The sequence below is a fragment of the Bicyclus anynana genome, chromosome 1 (assembly GCF_947172395.1).
Source record: "Bicyclus anynana chromosome 1, ilBicAnyn1.1, whole genome shotgun sequence".
Taxonomy (NCBI): domain Eukaryota; kingdom Metazoa; phylum Arthropoda; class Insecta; order Lepidoptera; family Nymphalidae; genus Bicyclus; species Bicyclus anynana.
The window spans coordinates 6453529-6474432 of NC_069083.1; the positions used below are offsets into that span (position 1 = coordinate 6453529).

The 20904-nt window shown below is 36.6% G+C and overlaps 4 protein-coding genes across 4 annotated transcripts; 2 read left to right on the forward strand and 2 right to left on the reverse strand.

The window, feature by feature from the left end:
- Positions 1 to 51: 51 nt before the first annotated feature.
- LOC112052944 (pancreatic lipase-related protein 2-like) lies at positions 52 to 4366 on the reverse strand. Its single transcript, XM_052881676.1, has 6 exons — positions 4340 to 4366; positions 3314 to 3501; positions 1914 to 2062; positions 1159 to 1407; positions 227 to 557; positions 52 to 139 (listed from the first exon to the last, which is right to left on the reverse strand). Exons 1-6 carry the CDS (start codon positions 4364 to 4366, stop codon positions 82 to 84), a joined length of 1002 nt encoding a protein of 333 aa, XP_052737636.1. The 3' UTR covers positions 52 to 81.
- A 966-nt stretch (positions 4367 to 5332) lies between these two features.
- On the reverse strand, positions 5333 to 11843 carry LOC112052943 (pancreatic triacylglycerol lipase-like). Its single transcript, XM_052881687.1, has 6 exons — positions 11840 to 11843; positions 10789 to 10840; positions 8686 to 8831; positions 7793 to 8035; positions 7073 to 7427; positions 5333 to 5390 (listed from the first exon to the last, which is right to left on the reverse strand). Exons 1-6 carry the CDS (start codon positions 11841 to 11843, stop codon positions 5333 to 5335), a joined length of 858 nt encoding a protein of 285 aa, XP_052737647.1.
- A 39-nt stretch (positions 11844 to 11882) lies between these two features.
- On the forward strand, positions 11883 to 16266 carry LOC112052954 (lipase member I-like). Its single transcript, XM_052881696.1, is given in 5 exon segments — positions 11883 to 11886; positions 12604 to 12699; positions 13193 to 13507; positions 13510 to 13525; positions 16221 to 16266. Coding segments are annotated over 5 exon segments (477 nt in total).
- Positions 16267 to 19000: 2734 nt separating this feature from the next.
- On the forward strand, positions 19001 to 20904 carry LOC112052958 (lipase member I-like). Its single transcript, XM_024092209.2, has 5 exons — positions 19001 to 19037; positions 19357 to 19546; positions 19763 to 20157; positions 20249 to 20585; positions 20859 to 20904. The coding sequence occupies exons 1-5, from the start codon at positions 19001 to 19003 to the stop codon at positions 20902 to 20904; spliced, it is 1005 nt and encodes a 334-aa protein (XP_023947977.1).

Sequence of the window (20904 nt, forward strand, 5' to 3'; positions counted from 1 at the left end):
AGAATTTATTTAAAGCTGTGTCAAATATTTAGCGAAAGAAATCAACACAATATTTATTTACAACATTGATAAATAATCCATTTAACCCTTTGAAAATGGGGGAGCTGCATTAGTCTCCAGTAAGAAAACACCGTTTGACCTGAAAAAAATAAACGATAATAAGAGCCTAACGTATGTTGGAACGAAATATTGTAAACCAATGTAAATTTTTCAAAAAGGTATTTACCCTGTCTTTGGGACCAGTCCACCCATTCGCGCGGTTCTAGGTCCAGAACACATCCCCAAAACAGCGGCATAGTAGTTTAAACATTGCCTTCCAGTGAAACCCCCAGATGTTATCGATTCTGCCATATAAAAGAAGGCTCTAGCGTGATCGCAAGCATTGGAATCACATCCTGGCATTGATATACCACCATTAGGGTAAAAGTCCATTTGTCCCAGATCTGCAATATAGCCGTATACGCCATAGTTGGTGTGGATAACTTCCGTGTACAGGCCGTCATTTCTATGAAACTTGTTGATGTTGGTCGCCCAGCCAATCATAGCTGGATCTAGACCTACAAAAAAGAAACGTAAATTACAAAACGAGACGTATAGGTGAAAAGAATTACTTTTATGTTGTCTAGGCTTGCGTTTGACTACAATCATGCCCGATGGAAAGCAATGATGATAGCGCGTTGCCTAGCTGATGCCTATTCACTCTTGCCTTGAAGGTGCTTAAATTGTACGTATCAGGAAACACAGACGCCGTAAGGGCGTACTAGCAGTTCTTATTATAGACCGGTCAAATTAAACCAAAAAATAAGAATAAAGCTACCTAAATTCCCACCAAGCTGAAAATTGGTAATATTGTTTAAAATATCATTAAAAACAAAATTTGAAAGTTTAGATACGTTGATGCAAATTTGAACGTTCGAACAAATCGAAACGTTTCAGACGTCGACAGCAAAAATATGCCATTTTTCACGGCGTCTCACGGTTCTGTGGTAGAATAGCTATGGAGAAACTACATTTAGATGACTTCCTAAAAATGTAATTTTACACAAAAATATAACTTAAGGGCGTTTTATTAATATAATCATTGGTAATGTTTCATGAGCTTAATTTGATAATAACAAACACAAAGTAAAAATACTTACAAATGTAATAGCATCTAACCTGTAATATAAGGTACAAGTCCCTGAAGATTTCTTCCAACAACACCAGCTTGGTGTCCACCAAGTCCGTGGCCAATTATGTGATACTGAGCGAGAGTAGATCCAGATTGTTGATTCAACCACGTTATGAATCGAGCTACAGCTTTACCGGATTGCACAGTGTTTTCATTTACTACTCTATGTGTGAGAGCACTGGCTCCTATGCTCCAATCCACCACTATTACATTTAAATCTTCAGCTCTCAATAAAGCTGGAAAGAAAATACATGTACGAGTATGACATAGAAACGCGTTTCATTAAGTGGTCCACTGTTATGAAACTTATCAGTTAGGTTTTTGAATCATGAGTTAAAGTTCTGAACGAAGGGTATGGGAATTAATAAACTGTGTATCCTTTATTGAAATATGACTCGTATCAAGCATGACATCCTCTGATAATACGAAATATTGTATATTTATGATGTGCTTTTAACCAATTACAAAATTGGAGGTCAGTTTTAAACTAGGAACTATTTATGCATGTTCACCGACTACTAAGACACTTCTTATGCATGTAAATTTTATGCGATTACTAAGACACTCCTGGACTGCTTTGGAAAATTCTTGTTTTACTTAAAAGGTGGTCCCATGATCATTAGGTTAGAATCTGATGATAGAATCCTGGAGAACTCGTTAGATCTCGTTAAATATTTTAGCCTTCTGAAGTCGGTATTTTTTTGTAAAAATCAAATGGTTTAATAGTAATTAGATGCATTACCCGGTACAATAACACTGTTGAAATCAGATGTCGCTGAATTCAGCCATCCGTGGATAAGTACTATGGTTCTTCTATTGCTATTGTAGTTAGATCTTGTCAATAGCAAGGCATTATTGACTAGCAATGGTTGGCTTACAGTCGGGTTAGCTCTGAAAACAATATCAAATTCGTAACTTTATAGATAAGTAAGTTATGTAGTTCTGTATAGATTAGTGACTGTAAAATTTTGAAAATACCCGCAACGGTTAAAACGTCCTTGAAAAAGGGTAAAATAATCCGTAGGGGCTATTATTTTGAAATTTCAACACAAATATAACAGAAATGAAATAATTACTCGTGGGGTTTCTTTTCTTTTTATAGTATAAATCTTAGTAAAGCAAAAATTTTACATGAAAATCCGTTAAAGTGTTTTGTAGCTTTATTGTTTGTTTTTTTTTGCTATTTTTGATTTAGTTGCTATAACTTTAAAGGTCCATCAAAAGTTAATTGCATGCTCGTATGTCACACTTAGAGTCGCGATTTATTTTATTATCTAAATATCTTTAAATAATATATAAATATTGTTATCTGCGGTCACAGTTTAGATGACTCAGGATAATAATGATAGATCGTTGATTACAATTAAAATGATGTATATTATAAATTAGCTTATGATTAGATATACGGACTAATTTGTCATGCATTAATTATAAAATAATATATTACATCTTTAATGATAACTATAATAATAACAATAATATATTATCGTCGTCATCAACCCATATTCGGCTCACTGCTGAGCTCGAGTCTCCTCTCAGAATGAGAGGGGAATATATTATACGGACAATATACACATTAAAATCTACAGCCACAAAGTACCTAAACATAGGCTGAATATGGCTTTATAATATTAGTTACAGATTATATACTTAATGTAAAGAAACACTCGGACACTGTAAAATACCCATATCTACCTAACATGAAAAAAATTGTGGGAATCGTACTAAAAAATGTTAGAACGTGAACTTTTTTTCAACTAGCGGACGTCTGCGACTTCGCCCACGTGAAACCCTACTACTACCCTACTCTACCATACAAGGGATGAGTACGGACTCCACCCTACCCTACCTTACCCCCCCCCCTACCCTATATGATGTTAATGAAATTTTATTTAACCTTGCCATTCTGTTTGTTAAATATGCATATTGGTTTGGCTGGTAAATCTTATAGTGAATATAGTGAATATGGAGTTCCTAGCAAAAATCGTATATTACTATATTTTAACTGTACCAAAATTCGGCCGAATAATTAGTTATTAAAGAAATTATAAGTATTTATGCATACTTCACACAGCTTAGACATACTCGTATTATCATCTCGCCATTTCTACCTATTATAAGATATACAAAATATCACCTTACCTTGTGAATAAATGGTATACATTAGATGAATCTGGATTGAATCTGGCGATATTGAATACATCTCCGAGAGTTAACCACAAGTCCACTAAATGGATTGCCCCGTTTGAATCTTCTGCATACTGATAACGCGGTCCTTCTTCGAAGTTTCTCAAAATAACATCAGTCGGTAAGGCTGAAGAAAATACTGACTTTATAAGTTACAAGCAAACGTGGTGCGGTTTCACCCGCGTGGTTCCTGTTCCTGTAGGAATACGGGGATAAAATATAGCCTATAGCAATCAGGGATAGTGTAGCTTCCCAAAAGTGCAAGAATTTTTCAAATCGGTTCAGTAGTTTTAGAGCCTATTCAATGCAAGTAAACAGACAATCAAATCCAATCAATCAAAAACAATCAATCAAGCTTTTTCCTCTTTATTCAAAGAAAAAGAGGTTCTCAAGTTGACCGGGTTTTTTTTTCAATATTAGTATAGACTAGTAAATACGTAGGTGGTCACTTATTTCGACAATGCATTATTATTTAGAAACTAAAAATATTCTTATTTATAAGATTTTTAGAGAGAAGAGAAAGAAAGAAAAGCAAATATTAGCAAAGTTAAAAAATTAAGCAAGGAAGAACATAGAGCTCCAAATCACAGAAATTAGGCCGTTGAGTCCATAGAAATATATTATAAGCTGGTAGAGATTACTTTTAGTAATAAGGCTGCCTTTGCATGCTAAGTTTAATTTATCTTTTTATTGTTTTAATTTATAATTGTATTTTTGTGTGCAATAAAGTATTTCTTCTTCTTCTTCTTCTTAAGCTAAGTTTTGATTAAATAATGCAATACAATACGAGTGCCTACTATACATATGGTGTCAGATCCAACCTCTTCGAGTGTTAACATTTTATGAAGCAATTTCCAATTTTTTAACCCTACACCCGTTGGTCACAAGTCCTGGGCCTTTCTCGGAGATTTTCTCTCTGCCACACTATGGACCCTGCACTCACACGGTAATTCAATAAAATGCTAAGATATCCTCACTTACCAGAAGATAACCCAAAACACAACACATATGCAGTTAATAATAGCTTTAACATTTTTCACTGAAGATACGTAAGTACCTATCGAATAATAAATTATGACTCTCGATTAAAAAATGTTATGAACAATAACAAATATCTTCCGATGCGATAAACATTAATCCCACTAATCTAACTAAATATTGATGTAGTTAACTTTTTATCGCATTTTTTCGATGACAAACAAAGTCATTAATTTTATACATAAACTATTTCTTTCAAAACGTAAATGCCTGTAGGTAAGTACGTTACCTATATGCAAATGTGTGTATTCGTTTCAGTAGTAGTGTACATAATACCCACCTAATCATACTTGATCATACCTGATGTATTGTTACTATATCATACACATTACCTTACCTAATATGTGCAGGATATTAATCTGGATGAAATTCGGCACAGAGAATTTAATCTGGAATAGTAATATACTTTTACCCGTAATTCCCACAAACAAAACAAAGCCCCGCTCTTAACATCCGAAGTCAGTCTCTTCAGAAGCAAAAGGAAATAATATATATTTAGTAAGAGTGTATTTTGTATACCTACATTGTATAAAAAGTTAACACTGTTTAATTTATAGAACCTACGTACCTAACGGAAGTTACATGTAGGTCACAGGTTACTGATGTACCATATTCATCGTTTGGGGTTTTCAATCACTTACCTAATTAGTAGCTTATTGTTTTAATTTGCTAAGAGTTACATTATTATAATATCTACTCGTATTACATAAATTGGTATGAGTCGTGCATAAATTGGTATCAAAATATTGGTAAGATGCTCTTGAATTTTTACTTTTATCATGCAACCTCATCTATTAGTATTACACTGTAAGATATTTTTGCATAATTTAGGAAATTTAGGGATACAAGGAAGCAAATAAATATACACAATCAGTTTTCGTGTAATGAGACCAAAATAAAAGTAGCAGTAAAATTTAGATTCCAATATCCTCCAATTTAGTTTTTGGCAAACGGACGTTCATAGTTGGTGTGGAACGAGTATATGCCGCTTTTGCTGTAAAGATAGAAAAGCCAACATTAATCTCAATTACATTGTTTTTATTGAATTATAACAAACGTGATGCTGATGACAACTGTAATGAGGCGGAAGGTTGCATTATTGGACATATAAGAATACCCCTCTACGAGTTTCCTAGGTTGATCCTAGAAGGCAAGATAGTCGGAAAAGGGGCACGAGGATGACAGCGACGTATATGAGTGGACGATATTAAGGAGTGGACCAAGAGTAATTACAGACAGCTGAAAAATCGGTGATCGGAAAAGCTTTTTCCATTTGACCGTCAAAATTCAGTTTGAAGAGGTGTTAAAGGCACCTGATGATGATGATAACAAACGTCACGCGGTTTCACCCGCGTAGTTCCCTTTTCTGTAGGAATACGGAGATAAAATAAATACGATTATACCCGGAGATAGTGCAGCCAACCCAACTATGAAAGAAATTTTCGAATCGGTTCAGTAGATTTGGAGCCTATTCATAGCAAACAAACTAACAATCAAATCTTTCGTCTTTATAATATTAGTAGACAAATAGCACCTGACTCTTGACTGCCATGTCACCTGATGTTAATGAGGATGCAGTCTAAGAATGAAGCGGGTGTACCTAAAAGAGGTAGTATGTTAATGTAAATAGCCCAGATTCTCTTTGAAAAACTTCTAATATTGCCAAAGATCTTTTGGACTAAATACCTGACATAACCTGACCTACGTATACCTTGATTTTATGAATAGTTTGTAAGGTCCTACCATAGACAACCACGGTCTTCAATTATGGAGTTTGGACTGAGGCTTTTTTTTATATTTTCTCCATCATGATTTGATAATTCATATCCAGTTGCTATCGTAGACTAACGAGAGTGAAAGCCGCTGACGACTGGTGATATGATTTACTAATTATATCATATGACAAAATATTTTGTACACGACAAGCTTAAAAAGTGTTATCTTGATAAACAATAATTTTATTCAAGGTTATTAAATTGCATTGACTGAAATGACGTAATAAGGATGATGACAAGTTTTTAAATTCTAAAAAAATCAAGAGTATGATAATTGCAGATCGTAGATCGTAGTCAATCGCTGACTCCAAGTCAGCGCTTGACTACGATCTCCTCGTTTTCATGATGGACATGATTTGTATAGCTATTAAAATAAGTTATTTTTAGTCTGTAGCGCTGACTCCAAGTCAGCGCTTGACTACGATCTCCTGCTTTTTATGTTGGACATGGTTTGTAGGTATAGCTATTAGAATAAGTCCTTTTTAGTCCGTACAAAAGGAAAAAACGGAACTATTATAGGATCACTTGATTGTCCGCCTGTCTGTAAATCTATCTGTCTGTCAAAATCCTATTTCTCAGGAACGCGTAGAGGTATCAAGCATGAAATTCATATCAAAACAAACAGGTCTACTGTTCCTTATTTTATAGAAAGAAGAATACCTATTTGTCATATATTTTTAAATAAGACCCGTATTCCTCTTTCGCTCCAACTAGTCGGAAAAGACTGTGTTAGGAGTGGTTACGACAATAGTATAACGTGCGGGGATCGAACCACGACGGTGATGGGGGGACGGACCACGGTGTTGAGTCTGACCCCTTCTGTCCTGTTGAGCTTTTGAGGCTTGTTCAATAACTGAATTATAAATTATCCTTAGTCAGTCGTTTGTTGAACATTACTCACCCTGTCTTCGCGGCAATTCCACCGAAAATAGCATCACGTGCGCCAGCACAACTTAAAGTAGTGGCCTCTTCCAAAGAACCACAAGCAGTGCCAACGAATCTGGGCGCATTTGCGTTGGTCACATCCGCGTGTACTGACTCAGCGTAAAAGATGTAGGCGTAGCTATGGGAGCAGGCTACGTCAGTTCCACAACCAATTTGCCGAGAACCACCGTTGGGATAAAAGTCCAAGTCACCCAAGGGCTCATCATATCCATAATGTCCAGCTGTGGTGTGAATAACTTCAACAACTTCAGCGTCGTTCTTATTCAGTTTCTGAGGATGATGGGGCCATCCGTGAAGAGAAGGATCGAGAGCTGAAACAAGTGTTTAGGTAATCTAATCTCTTTGTGATGTCTAGAGCCTGCAAATCTGTTGACTGGCAGTCAAAAATAAAGGTAAAAAATCAAGCACCCACAGAGTTTCATTTGTATCCTCCAACAATAAAATAGTAGTTGCATTTCGTGAAGATCCATCTTTACCGGGGATGACTACCGCCGTGCATATTCCTACCTTAAAGCAGTATCACGCAATATTGCTGTATTCTGGTCTAAAGGCATTGGGTGTCAGTACTTCATTGGATATGTTTTTGTATGCCTTGCGAAATGTTGCGCTAGCATAGGCGATGGTTTTCTGGCCATCTGCTTGGTCTGTCAATTATTACTATAAAATAGAACCTTACCAATAATATGAGGAATAGTTCCAGTGACTCCTCTGGCAGCGATGCCTGCAGCATGGCCACCGAGGCCGACGCCAACGATGCGAATGTTAGCGGTACTGTAGCTAAAGTCGTTGCTCAGTAGGTTCACAAACTGCGCAATACGGTCTCCGACTTGGGGAATATTGGCGAGACCTTGGACGTACACCGAAGCGCCGGGGCTCCAGTCAACGGCGATCACGTTTGCGTCTTCTACGGCGAGAAACGCTGAAATAAAAACATGATGAAGTCCATCAATCAATCAAAATCAATCAAATCATTTATTTGCTAGAATGTGGTACATGTCGATCGGACAGTGCGCCGTGCAATTGTTGAGATATAAAGTAACCTAAGCTTAAAAAAACACCTTTTAAGTTTTTTTTTATGAACAACTATAAAGGTCTCTAGCGAAGCTTGCCAAACAACAACTATGCTACAATACCAATGCTACATTTGACGGCCTCCGTAGCGCAGTGGTATGCGTGGTGGATTTACAAAACAGAGGTTCTGGGTTTGATCCCTGGCTGGGCCGATTGAGGTTTTTTAAATTTGGTCCAGGTCTGGCTGGTGGGAGGCTTCGGCCGTGGCTATTTATCACCAACCACCAAGCGATTTAGCGTTCCGGTACGATGTCGTGCAGGCATGTACCGAAAGGGATGTGGATTTCCATCCCACTCCTAACGAGTTAGCCCGCTTCCATCTTAGATTGCATCATCACTTACCATCAGGTGAGATTGTAGTCCAGGGGTAACTTGTAAAGAATTTAAAAAAATATACTCAAAGGCACAATTATCCGCCCACTTTAATATACTCATGTCATTTAAAGTGCTCGGATAATTGTGCCTCTGAGTATATATGAAATAAAAGAAAACAAATACCGGGGACTACATGAGCATTGAAGTTTCCAGCTACGCCTTGTCCATAGCTGTGAATCGTGATGTACGTTCGAGACTCATATTGGAACGATGAAGACAATATAGATGCCTGCGACACGAGCAGCGGTTGGCTTTGTCTAGGGTTATTTCTGAAAATTTTTCAAAATAAAATAATATTCTTTGTCAGGTCAATTACTAGCTGACGCCGCGTGGTTTCACTCGCGTGGTTCCCGTTCCCGTATAAATACGGCGATAAAATATAGCCTTCCTCGATAAAAGGGCTATCTAACACTGTAAGATTTTTTCAAACCTGAGAGTTGCGCGTTCAATCAAACAAACAAACAAACTCTTTAGCTTTACAATATTAGTACAGATTTGTTAGGAGCTTAAGGTGACGGGTAGCAGCGACTGTCATTGCCCAATAATATGTGGTAGAGGAAACACCTTCCCAGGACTTGTGACTTTGGGTGTAGGTTTTAATCCTTTCAGAATGCATAAACACTCACCTTCCCTGCCCGATAAGTTCATGATGCCCACGCTAAACAATTTATGATCAATAATTACAACATAAAACATTATTGCACAAAACCACTAACGCGACTGGCAGCGTGACGGTGTTCATGCTGCCAAACATACAACTGAGCATAAATCATTAAATACCCTCCTGTTTATACCAACACTGATACCTCTCTTTTATTATAACATAAATAATGAATGTTAATGCCGCCCGTAACTGAAGAACTTGTAACTGTAAGTTAGACTACCGCAGGGACACGGTTCGTATAATAAATTTACCCAGAAAATCCTTAAAAGTCAACAATATTGTTTGCCATCATAGGGCAAATTAGGAGATACAGTAAAGGAATTATTAATTCAGTTGCATAAGATAGGTATGTTTATTTGATACAGATTACAGATTAGTATTAACTTGATCTATAATATTAATTCTGTTATTATCCCATAAACATTGATATACCTTATCATACTATCCCTGGAAATTGATGATTTTATATTCATAATTAGCATAACTGTCTGGCGGCCAGGGATCAGCAACCTCTTGAGTTGAAAGGGCCAAAAATTACAATTCTCAAAATTTCAGTTTTTAAAGTACCTATCACTAAAATTTTTCTTATTATTAACAACCCATATTCGGCTCACAGTCCAGTCGAGCACGAGTCTCCTATCAGAGGGTTAGGCCTCAGTCAACCACACTGGCCCAATGCGGATTGGCAGACTTCACACGTGTATAGAATTAATAAAATTCTCAGGTATGCAGGTTTCCTCACGATGTTTTTCCGTCACCGTTTGAGACACGTGATATTTAATTTCTTAAAATGCACATAATCTGAAAAGTTGGAGGTGCATGCCCTGGACCAGATTCAAACCTACGTCCTCCGAATCAAAGGCAGAGTCATATCCACTGGGCTATCACGTCTCTCATACTAATATTAATTATTTAACTACTTTATCAGTCTTTCCCGAATAGTTAGAGGGGAATAGGAATATTCGTTTTATTTATAATTTAAGGCCAATATTATTTTTAAACAAAAGAAAATTTAGAATTTAAACTATCATGAGTGTTCATATTAATTGATTATGAAACACGTCGGGCATACCCCGACATTGTATTATGAGTTTTAGCCGTGTTTTATAATAAAAAATACATATATTGGAACGCGCTTGCCTAGAAGATGCCTATTTACTCTTGACTTGAAGATATCCATATTGTAGGTGCTGGGGAAAACTGAAGCTGGAAGAGCATTCCACATCTTTGCAGTGCGTATAAGGAAAGAGGAACTAAACCGCTTAGTACGCGTCCCAGAAATTTCAACGACGTAGCGGTGCAGATCTCTGCGATGCCTAGCAGTCCTGTGGTAGAACGGCGAAGGTGGCACAAGATTGAACAGTTCCTGAGTGACTATCACACCCCGAAATATATCTTGTAGAACACCGATAGACAGGCAACCTTTCGGCGATGCTCTAAACTTAATATTTGCGTATAGAACTAAATAGCTGCAACTTCATATTGATAGAGACGCAGTTCATGTTTCTATTCATAAAATCATGTTTCTGTACATAATTGTGTACATATTAAAAACCACTTACCTTGTAAATAAATGGAAGACTATTTGTGTTGGACCCAAGTTGAAGCCGTGTGCTAAAAACAAAATATTTTTGTTAAATTTAAAATCGTTTATGCTTTATGATTTTTCAAACTCAAAAATGCCTAGTACAATATATTACTGACTTAAAAATGATATTGAAAAACCAACTCCTGTCACTAGAAAGTATAAAAATAATAAAAGCTGATCAGCTCTCTTTTTTTACTTTTTATGCTATTTATGTTTAATTTTTTCCATATGTGCTTGGTAACAAAGCAAGCCACAATTGTTTAACTGTCGACAGAATTTCGAGTGATCCTAAGCTAAATTCCTATTTAGGATGCTGAGGTCATACTCGTATGAAGAGAAAAGAACAATACGTGACTCATGTTAAAAAACATTTATTTATTTACTTTATTTGTACACCACAACATAAGAAAAAACAAATAATAAGACAAAAGTATAGCACAGAAATAGGATACAAAAGGCGGTGTTAAAAATCATTTACTTAGTCGAGGTTACTACAACATTGATGAATTCCTTAATGATAAAAATGCTTGGAGGCCGTTGGATTAGCTATACAAACTATAAGTAATTGTAATGTTGTCATCAATTGTAAATTACAATGTTGTATGTTTTTTTAAAAAAGAGCAACAACTGTTTCTTGCCGGTTTCTTCTCAGCCTTCCGAACCGGTGGTAGAATCTTTACAAATACTCAACTGACGTGTCAAAAGTGCTTGTAAACTGAGCCTACTTAAAATAAATGATTTAAGATTTTGATTTTGAAGGCGGCCTTATCGCTACGTAGCGCTTTCCTCCAGGCAACCTTCATCATCATCATCATCATCATTTATACAATAACATTGTATAAACATAAGATAAGATAAGATAAATATACTTTATTTGCACACCACAAAGACAAAAACAAGTGAAATAAAAAACAAATTAAGAAGAGATCAGCATACAAAAGGCGGCCTTATCGCTAAGTAGCGATAAGGCCATTAAAACATGTATATTTTAAAACTTTAAAACGTCATCTAAATAGCGAAATCACCCATTTTTGTGATGATTGTAAAAATTGTGTAATTAAATAAGTAATGCGTAATAACCGTACCTGATATAACAACACAGAGCAAAGAGAGAGTTTTAATAATTTCACACATTTTGATTCTTTTCAAATAACCTAAATAGAACTATGCGGTGACTTTTATAATAATATTATCTATACAGTTATTTCCCCCAATAAACATATAATCCATACTCTTGATAAATAGTAATACCGTCTATAAAATATAATATATAAAATAAAATATTGCACATTGATGATTATTATCACTACTGTACTATAATTGCTTGTTGCCTAATCTATCTAAAAATGAAAATATATCTATCTATCTATATACATAAAAATGAATTGATGTTCGTTAGTCTCGCTAAAACTCGAGAACGGCTTAACGGATTTATCTTATCTTGGTCTTGAAATGTTCGTAGAGGTATAGGGAAGGTTTAAAAGGTGAGAAAAAATCAAATAATTTCCGGGAAAACCCTAAAAACTGCCTTTTTCTATTTCCCATACAAACGTTTAAGAGTCAAGCGGTAGGGGTAGGGTAGGGGTAGGGTAGGGATAGAGAATAAGTGCACTTATGTCAAAACAAAGCTTGACCGGGTCCGCTAGTTAATTAATATTAATAAATAATTTTTGATAGACTTGTTGAAATAATATGCAGTTTCAATATGCATTTTTGTTTGACTATAAAGTAAATTTGATTAGATAGTTAAACTTAGGCTAAATAATCCTCAAGGCATCCTTCTATTTAGGCAACTGTAACCGCGTTCACTTTGTTGGCCACAGTTTGGGTGCTCACGTCGTAGGCAATGCTGGTCAAGTTGCTGGTCGTCCAGTGCGTGTCACGGGTAATAATCTAAACTAATTAAAAAAGCTGAAGAATTTGTCTTTGATCGTGCTAATCACAGGAACAACTGCATCGAATTAAAAAAATATTTTTATAGTCCATTTACTGAGGTGGGATATATTACGCTATAATCAATATGAGCGGAACATCAACGTAAAATAAAACAATAACGCTTCGCAATGTAACGCGTTACGGCACCAATCTGTCTAGCTTCCCTTTCTCTCACGCACACGGCAGCAGGTTTAAGTTATAACTTCATCGAGATTTAAAAGATTTCCATACATGCGCTGCGTAAATGGTTAAAGTTAAACTAAAATATTGTGAAATTCACCCCCTTTAAAAGTCATATAACAGATTATTATGTCTATTTTATAAGGTTGATTTTTCTTAAGGGTTTCCACGCGGATAAAGTCACAGGAGTCCGCATTATAATAGAAATCTAACAGGTAAAACTTATTTAGCAAGGTATATAAATCATTTTGTTGATTCTTAAGGTCTGGATCCCGCTGGTCCTCAATGGGGCGGCAACGCCAATGCCCTGAACCGCAACGCTGGTGTTTATGTCGAGGCTATTCACACCGATGGTCGTGCACTTGGTATCATGGATCCTATTGCCAACGCCGACTTCTACCCCAACGGCGGCAGAACTCCCCAGCCTGGATGCGGCCTTAATAATGCGTGTGCCCACGGACGCGCTTTCCAGTTCTTTGCATCCATACGATACAATCGCTTTATCGGAAGGCAATGCAGAAATCTAGCTGAAGCAGAACTAAGCAACTGCACTGGTGCTCAGCTCCGCATGGGTAACGCTGATTAGGCAAACGAGGGTAAGTTATATACTCATTTTTTATTTTTATTGTAGGAGATAATCCTCATGGATGACATCCGGGTAGCCTGGATGACGAAGCCCGACTTCACCGATACGCGATACACCTCCTACATTCACCGGCCTTCATTCCCGGTGCCGATGTGAACATTACTTCGGGAAGGGGTTGTCTTTTAGGCATAGTTCCTTCGTTGCCGCTCCCATTCATCTTGCACGCGTCTGCCTATAATCATCATCATTATCATATCAGCCGATGGACGTCCACTGCAGGACATAGGCCTTTTGTAGGGACTTCCAAACATCACGATACTGAGCCGCCTGCATCCAGCGAATCCCTGCGACTCGCTTGATGTCGTCAGTCCACCTGGTGGGGGGTCGGCCAACACTGCGCTTACTAGTGCGGGGTCGCCATTCCAGCACTTTGGGACCCCAACGTCCATCGGCTCTTCGAACTATGTGCCGCGCCCATTGCCACTTCAGCTTCGCAACTCGTTGAGCTATGTCGGTGACTTTGGTTCTTCTGCGGATCTCTTCATTTCTGATTCGATCACGCAGAGATACTCCTAACATAGCTCGTTCCATCGCCCGCTGAGTGACTCTGAGCCTTCTTATGAGGCCCATAGTTAGCGACCAAGTCTCGGAACCATAGGTCATCACTGGCAACACGCACTGTTCGAAGACTTTCGTCTTCAGGCACTGAGGAATTTCGGACGAAAAGATGTCGCGAAGCTTCCCGAATGCAGCCCATCCGAGTTGGATTCGACGGTTCACCTCTTTCTCGAAATTGGACCTACCTAACTGGATCATATGTCCTAGGTATATGTATTCGTCTACAATTTCGAGTGCAGCGTTCTCAACTATAACTGGGTGGAGCGATACATGAGCATTACACATTACTTTCGTTTTGGCCATGTTCATTTTTAGGCCCACCTGTTGAGAAACTCTGCTGACCTCAGCAGAGTTTCTGCCTATAATGCAATGGAACATTTAAGCGCCCTTTCTCCACCCATCCTCGCTTGCCAACATGTATGGAACCAAGTTATTTTTTGATAGGGGTTCATCACTTCCTTGTGCTCTATTTCTTATGTTTTCGAGTTCTACTCACTCAAAAATGGCGTGGTTAGGTGAGTCTTCTTCTCCGCAATAACAATAGGCTTCGCTAGCCGCTTTTACTCATATTTTACAATGGCCCTCACAGTGAGAGAGCCAAAGAGGGAAACTTTAGATTAAGTCGAGCGCAGCAGATGAACATAAAGGAGGATAATACCTTTCATGTTTTTGATGAACATAAAGGAGGAGGACCGTTCATGTTTTTAAATACTTCCACCAAATATAGCACTTAATTTTGGCAGATACGTTTAGGATAATGGGTACAAAATGAACAACCTTTAGAAATACTTACTCAACTAACACATCATATAAGGTTGGTTGATTGATAACTTATACATGTGCATTTGGAAAAGCTGACGATTCGAGTGTACCCTTTGGAAATGGCAGGGTTACAAAAATACAAAATTGCTATTTTATTTAGTCCTCGAGCCACAAGCGCGATTATTTTTTTTTTTAATTTATTGGAAATAATCCATAATACCAAATATAGTCTTTTCTGACGGTTACCGCAAGCGAAGTAATAAAAATTGTTTTTAAAACTTTAGTTTTTTCCCCTAAAGCAGAGTGGACATAATGTCTATAAGTGTAACTATGAATTAATTCTACCATCTATGAATTAGCGCCTATATAACCATTTATTATTCTGCATCACACATATTAGTATTCATAATCAACCAAACCTAATATGTCGACGTATCGACGCTACAAGCCACATTTAGCATCAAAGGCCATTGATCTTATTGATACCATGAGAGAAAAGTTATAGTAAACTAAACTATCAAAATCATAGTAACAAAACAGTGATAAGCATGTAACAAACCAAGGCACAAAAGCGGGACAAAGATCCTGGTCCCAGATTCAGTATAATGAACTATTATCGTAGACATTATTACCACAGGCTTTTTATCAAATGCAAATTGAAGGAGGAAAGAACGAAGAAAGGATTGGTCGTATTTAATTATTTTTATTATTGATAATGAATACAATAAGAAACTTTCTATTAATAATAATATTAATTCCGATGAATCACATAAACAAGAAAAATAAAAACATAGATGTACAAGAAAAATTACCTAGTCATGTCTATTATTTGTTTATTGCTACTTTTCTGCAGATCTGGTTGCCAATCGTCAAAGGCATCCTCCAAGCTCTTCCATTCGAGTGTTTCCTTATTACTACTCTGTTCCATCACGCCTGTTGCCTAATATCATAGTACCATTTTATAGCAGTATCTTTTATCTTTTTAGTATTTACGAGTAGTATGTTTTCTGTAGTCTGCCTCCTTCCTCTGCGAATTAAAAAAAATATATCTATACTAAATTAATATTATAAAGCTGAAGAGTTTATTTGTTTGTTTGGTTGAACGCGCGAATATCAGGAACTACTGGTCTGATTTGAAAAATTATTTCAGTGTTAGATAGCCCGTTTATTGAGGAAGGCTATAGGCTGTATATTATCCCCGTATTCCTACAGGGAACCGGAACCACGCAGGAAACCGTACGGCATCAGCTAGCAGTTAATATACTTTGGAAAAACAAAATAGCAACCAACCAACACTAGTTTTCTAATAAATCTTTCTATTACAGAAATGGTCTGTTTGGTCTGAGGACTCTAGCCAACTAGCCTTTCTAAAGGAGCAATGACGACAGCACCTCACTATTGAATCCAGTGAATACATGATACTTTATCACCTACTATAATGTTAATAATAATATCATAACAACAAGAACTTACTACAAAGTTATAAAAAAAAAAATTAAAACAGTATTTCATGTCAAAATTATAGGTTAGGTTAGGTATACCTATGAATTTCACATAAAATATTAAGTACATTTAATTTTATTTAGTCATTAATTTAATTTAGTCTAAAATGTAACAAAATTGTCTTTATGCTATATTATTGTTAAAGTTATTTCTAAGAAAATATTGTTTTAGTTAAAGTTATTTTTAAGAAAATATTATTATACTTAAAGTTATTTTTAAGCTTAGTTGCAGATGGACACAAAGGTCAAATCTTTGTGATTTTTGTGGTTGTCCGTTTAATTTACCTTTTTATTTTTTGTAATTTATTCTTAATAAATTAATAAAATAAAAAATAATAAATAAATAAATAAATAATGTACATAATGAACATAATATTTATTTATTGAAAAAGAATACAATAAGGAACGTACAGCTTACTTATCCCAATAACTATACAAATCTTGCCCACGTGGAATGGTAGCAAGAATACTGGCTGCGTTTCCGCGCTGGACAGTCAGGCGAACCCTTTGCGCAAAAAATGAATCCTTTTTTATTTATTTAAAATCTTTTTTTATTATTTATTTGATATTCGTGCCAAAGTTACACAAAACCCAGCCATGTGCGTTGACTGAGAATGTGGTTTTGGTTGGTGAGCTAAGGCTGCAAGTCCACCAATGCGGAGCGAAGCAGCGGAGACGGGAAACGGTGAAATATTAACCAATAGGATTGCACAAAATCTCCGCTCCTCTTAGTGGACAGGGACTTGCGACCTAGTTTCATATAAAACCGGTAAGCGGAGCGGGGAAACGGAGCGGAGTTAAATAAATTAAATTTAACATAGTCTCTTTATTTAACATACTCCGCTCAGATGGACACAGTACGCAACTCCGCTCTGCCCCGCTACCTCGCTCCGCTTTGGTGGACATGCTTAAACTTTTTTTTTAATTTTAATCGAAGATAAACAAAGCGTTTAAGCTAGCACAATTTTAATCCCTACTTAGCAGTGATAGTGAATAATAGTAAATTGTTTATATTATTTTATAATGAATATTTTTTTTTTCACGTATGGTTCCGTAGTACATGTGCCTACCCTAAAAGTGAGGATTAAATTTTTCTCCGCCTCTACCAACTAAACCATTACCGTTATTGAATACTTTTTAAAAAATACCGAAGTAGGATGTATAATGGTAGATGAAGATCTATAGCATAGTTAATAAACGTAATTGAAAGTCGAAAATTGCATATTAATTCCTTTCTAATTAAATAGATAAAAATGTTATTAAGAGAACTTAGATTCTGTTACAACTAGAAAACTGAAAGGATATGCCCCAAAATGGGCCTTTATTATTTATAATTTTTAAACAGGTCGATAGTATTTTTTACGGATAGAAAATACAAATTGCTGTTGAGAAAATAATTTTCAGAATTTTTGGAACCCGCATTAATTAGATAAATATTTGTTTTGTTTAGCTCCCTTATCAACAAATAAAACATAGACAATACAGTAAAAGTGTTCAAAACAGCCAATAAAAACACCTGGAATAGGATTCATAGCCGGTGTAAGCTGTCATTGTCATGTAATAATGTCAAATGTCATTATGACACAAGTAAAAAAGAAACATTAAATCGTAGACAGAGAAGCATTAAACAAAAAAATCCTTAAATTGCTTTAAAAATGTCATACCGAACTCTACAGCGCGAAGATCACTGACAGTCTGTCAGGGTGTGAGTTACAAGCATGTTGCCATGATAAAAATTATTTATTAATGTTGCCAGCTAATGAAAAAAATATATTTTATTTAATTAATTTATAAAAAATGCGAGTTCCATTATTTTTTATTTTGGGTTTAAGCCCTGTATTTTATGTTCTTTTAAGATAAATATAATTTGTTCTGCTTAGTTGACACTCGAAATAAAGGCCCAACCTCCATACAAAATTGGGACATATCCGACATTAATCACGTCTATAAAATTGTATTTTTTTTTTGTTTTTTTTTTGGGGTTTCTTCCTTGCATGTAAAGTGAGGATGTTTTCTTTCTCGCCTCCCTTAGTATGTGATAGTGATAATATGAATCACTAGCGGCATTTTTTCATTATAAGTACTCATTTAACTTACGGAACCTCACACTGCAAACATTTTAATGTACAGTAAAAACAAGGCATCGTAAAAAGTCATCAGATGCCCTGGAGAGTCAAAGTATACGAGTAGCTTTGGCTCTCTAGGGCTCCTCTCCACCCGCCCTTACTTAACACGAACACGGCGTGAAAGTAAGTTAGTTAGGGCAATCTTAAGCGCCAAAAATCTTAGGGCAATCTTGGGCATATTTATGTCACGCTTCACAAAAAGAACGTAAGAATAATAAAGGCATATGACAGTTTCGGTTAAAACTCAAAAAAAAAAACATTATAATTATACCATCGAAATACTATATCTTCTTTTTTGAAGTTGGTTGATAAAAATATTATACACTTATCACCTCAGGCGAAGTTGACGCCAATTTTCCCAACCTAATTAATCAAATTAAAAATACTAGTAGGATTGTGATAATAATCACATGCTGAGATAAACACCCGAATAAAAACTCGAAATAATGTGCTTCAGAATCACAACATTTACAAACCATGAAGGGCCTGGTGATACTTCTCGCATCTGTGGCATGTTAGTATTGTTTTGTATTTTTCTTATTTATGAATTTTTCTCATACTTTTCAATCTTGTTAGTTACATTAAATACATCTATAGGATATAGCTGATATTGTCGATTATATATTCATTATTGACATAAATAAATAAACAAGATGTTCGCCACTAACACCGCAGTCTAGTCAAATTGCTGCCCAAAACATGGTTTCTTCGTTTTTGACATTTTAGCCAAGCTTTTCACCCTTAAAGACCTTCAGGGGGATGGCTCTCTCATTCTCTCTTTTAAGTGAGTATAGAATAAACTCATGTTGATTTTTCATTTATTATATTATTAGTATGCACTGGTAGTGCACTGCCACTAACACCAGGGGACAACAGTCATTATGTCGAAGGGGAAAGCCGTTACGTCTGGATGCCCGATGATAATAATGTTGCAAAACTGGTAGACTTGCAAGAACCAGTCGACCAAGTGGCTCTTGCGGAAAATAGAAGAGGAGCTGACAACTCGTACTGGCTTTTTACCAGGTAAGAGGTCTTTGCCGATGGGAGACAAATTAACGCTTAAATTTGATCTAGCATAGTACCTACGTTTTGACTTATTTACCATTTATGCACCTGATTTGTTTCATTTAGAAGACACAAATTCTAATACCATAGCTGGAAATCTTAAACAGGACAATAAATAAAATGTAATATAAGCCAGAGCTCATATTTTTTTAATAGCAGACTGATTTTTTTCAGACGCAATCCAACTGCCCGCCAAATTATCACCAATGGTAATGCTCTGAGTGTCCATAACTCCAACTACAACGGAGCTAGAGCAACTAAAGTCATCGTCCACGGATGGAACAACAATGGTGGCTCTCCCGTCAACAATTACATCAGAGACGCTTTCTTAGCGAACGGAGACCACAACGTGATTGTACTGGACTGGTCCCGTCTTGCCAACCAAGGATACAATACCGCAGTTGCGGGAGTTCCCGATGTCGGACGTACACTTGGAAATTTCATACAGTGGCTCATCAATACCGGCGGTGGCAACTGGAACCGCGTTCACTTTGTTGGCCACAGTTTGGGTGCTCACATTGTAGGCAATGCTGGTCGTCAAGTCGGTAATCGTGCAGTGCGTGTTACAGGTAATAAATACTAGAGTAGAGTACATACATATTGGTTAAAAACCTATAAGCTTCAGAAATAATGATTGTTATTTAATTTGTCTTACACCAGGTCTGGATCCCGCTGGTCCTCAATGGGGCGGCAATGCCAATGCTCTGAACCGCAACAACGGAGTTTACGTCGAAGCTATTCACACCGACGGTCGTGCACTTGGTATCATGGATCCTATTGCCAACGCCGACTTCTACCCCAACGGTGGCAGAAGTCCTCAGCCTGGATGCGGCATTAACAATGCGTGTGCCCATGGACGCGCTTTCCAGTTCTTTGCATCATCTGTACGAACGAATCACTTCATTGGAAGACAATGCAGAAATCTATCTGAAGCTGAACTAAGCAGCTGTACTGGTGCTCAGCTCCGCATGGGTAACGCTGACTTAGGCAAACGAGGGTAAGTTTAAATTAAAAATATAACTTAAAACTCTTGTATCTTCATTAAAATCAATATTTTTCACTTATTACTCTCCCCTAATTGATATATAAGTTTTACGGTGAATAGCCTGGTCCTCTATGCCTTGATAGTTTCACGATTTAGACTCTGAAACCAAATCCAAGTGGTATAATGTTGCATCCCGATCTGTTGGACTTTTGTTAACCTTAACCTTTTCCCCAAATTGGAGGTGAAAATGTTTTAGCATTTCTTAACCTTCTTCTTCATTTTTAGCAATGGATTGTTTGGCCTGCGAACTGGATCTAACTGGCCCTTCTAA

Bases quoted from the DNA above. Each gene is read 5' to 3' on its own strand.
- LOC112052943 (XM_052881687.1), bottom strand. The intron at 8,832-10,788 runs GTAAGTGGTTTT...AAAAATTTTCAG, and splicing joins GTCTTCCATTTATTTACAAG to AAATAACCCTAGACAAAGCC. The intron at 8,036-8,685 runs GTATTTGTTTTC...TTTTTATTTCAG, and splicing joins CAATGCTCATGTAGTCCCCG to CGTTTCTCGCCGTAGAAGAC.
- LOC112052958 (XM_024092209.2), top strand. From the start codon at position 19,001: ATGAAGGGCCTGGTGATACTTCTCGCATCTGTGGCAT. The intron at 19,038-19,356 runs GTTAGTATTGTT...TTATATTATTAG, and splicing joins ACTTCTCGCATCTGTGGCAT to TATGCACTGGTAGTGCACTG. The intron at 19,547-19,762 runs GTAAGAGGTCTT...GATTTTTTTCAG, and splicing joins TCGTACTGGCTTTTTACCAG to ACGCAATCCAACTGCCCGCC.
- LOC112052944 (XM_052881676.1), bottom strand. From the start codon at position 4,366: ATGTGTTGTGTTTTGGGTTATCTTCTG. The intron at 3,502-4,339 runs GTAAGTGAGGAT...TAACTTATAAAG, and splicing joins GTGTTTTGGGTTATCTTCTG to TCAGTATTTTCTTCAGCCTT. The intron at 140-226 runs GTAAATACCTTT...TATTTTTTTCAG, and splicing joins GGACTGGTCCCAAAGACAGG to GTCAAACGGTGTTTTCTTAC.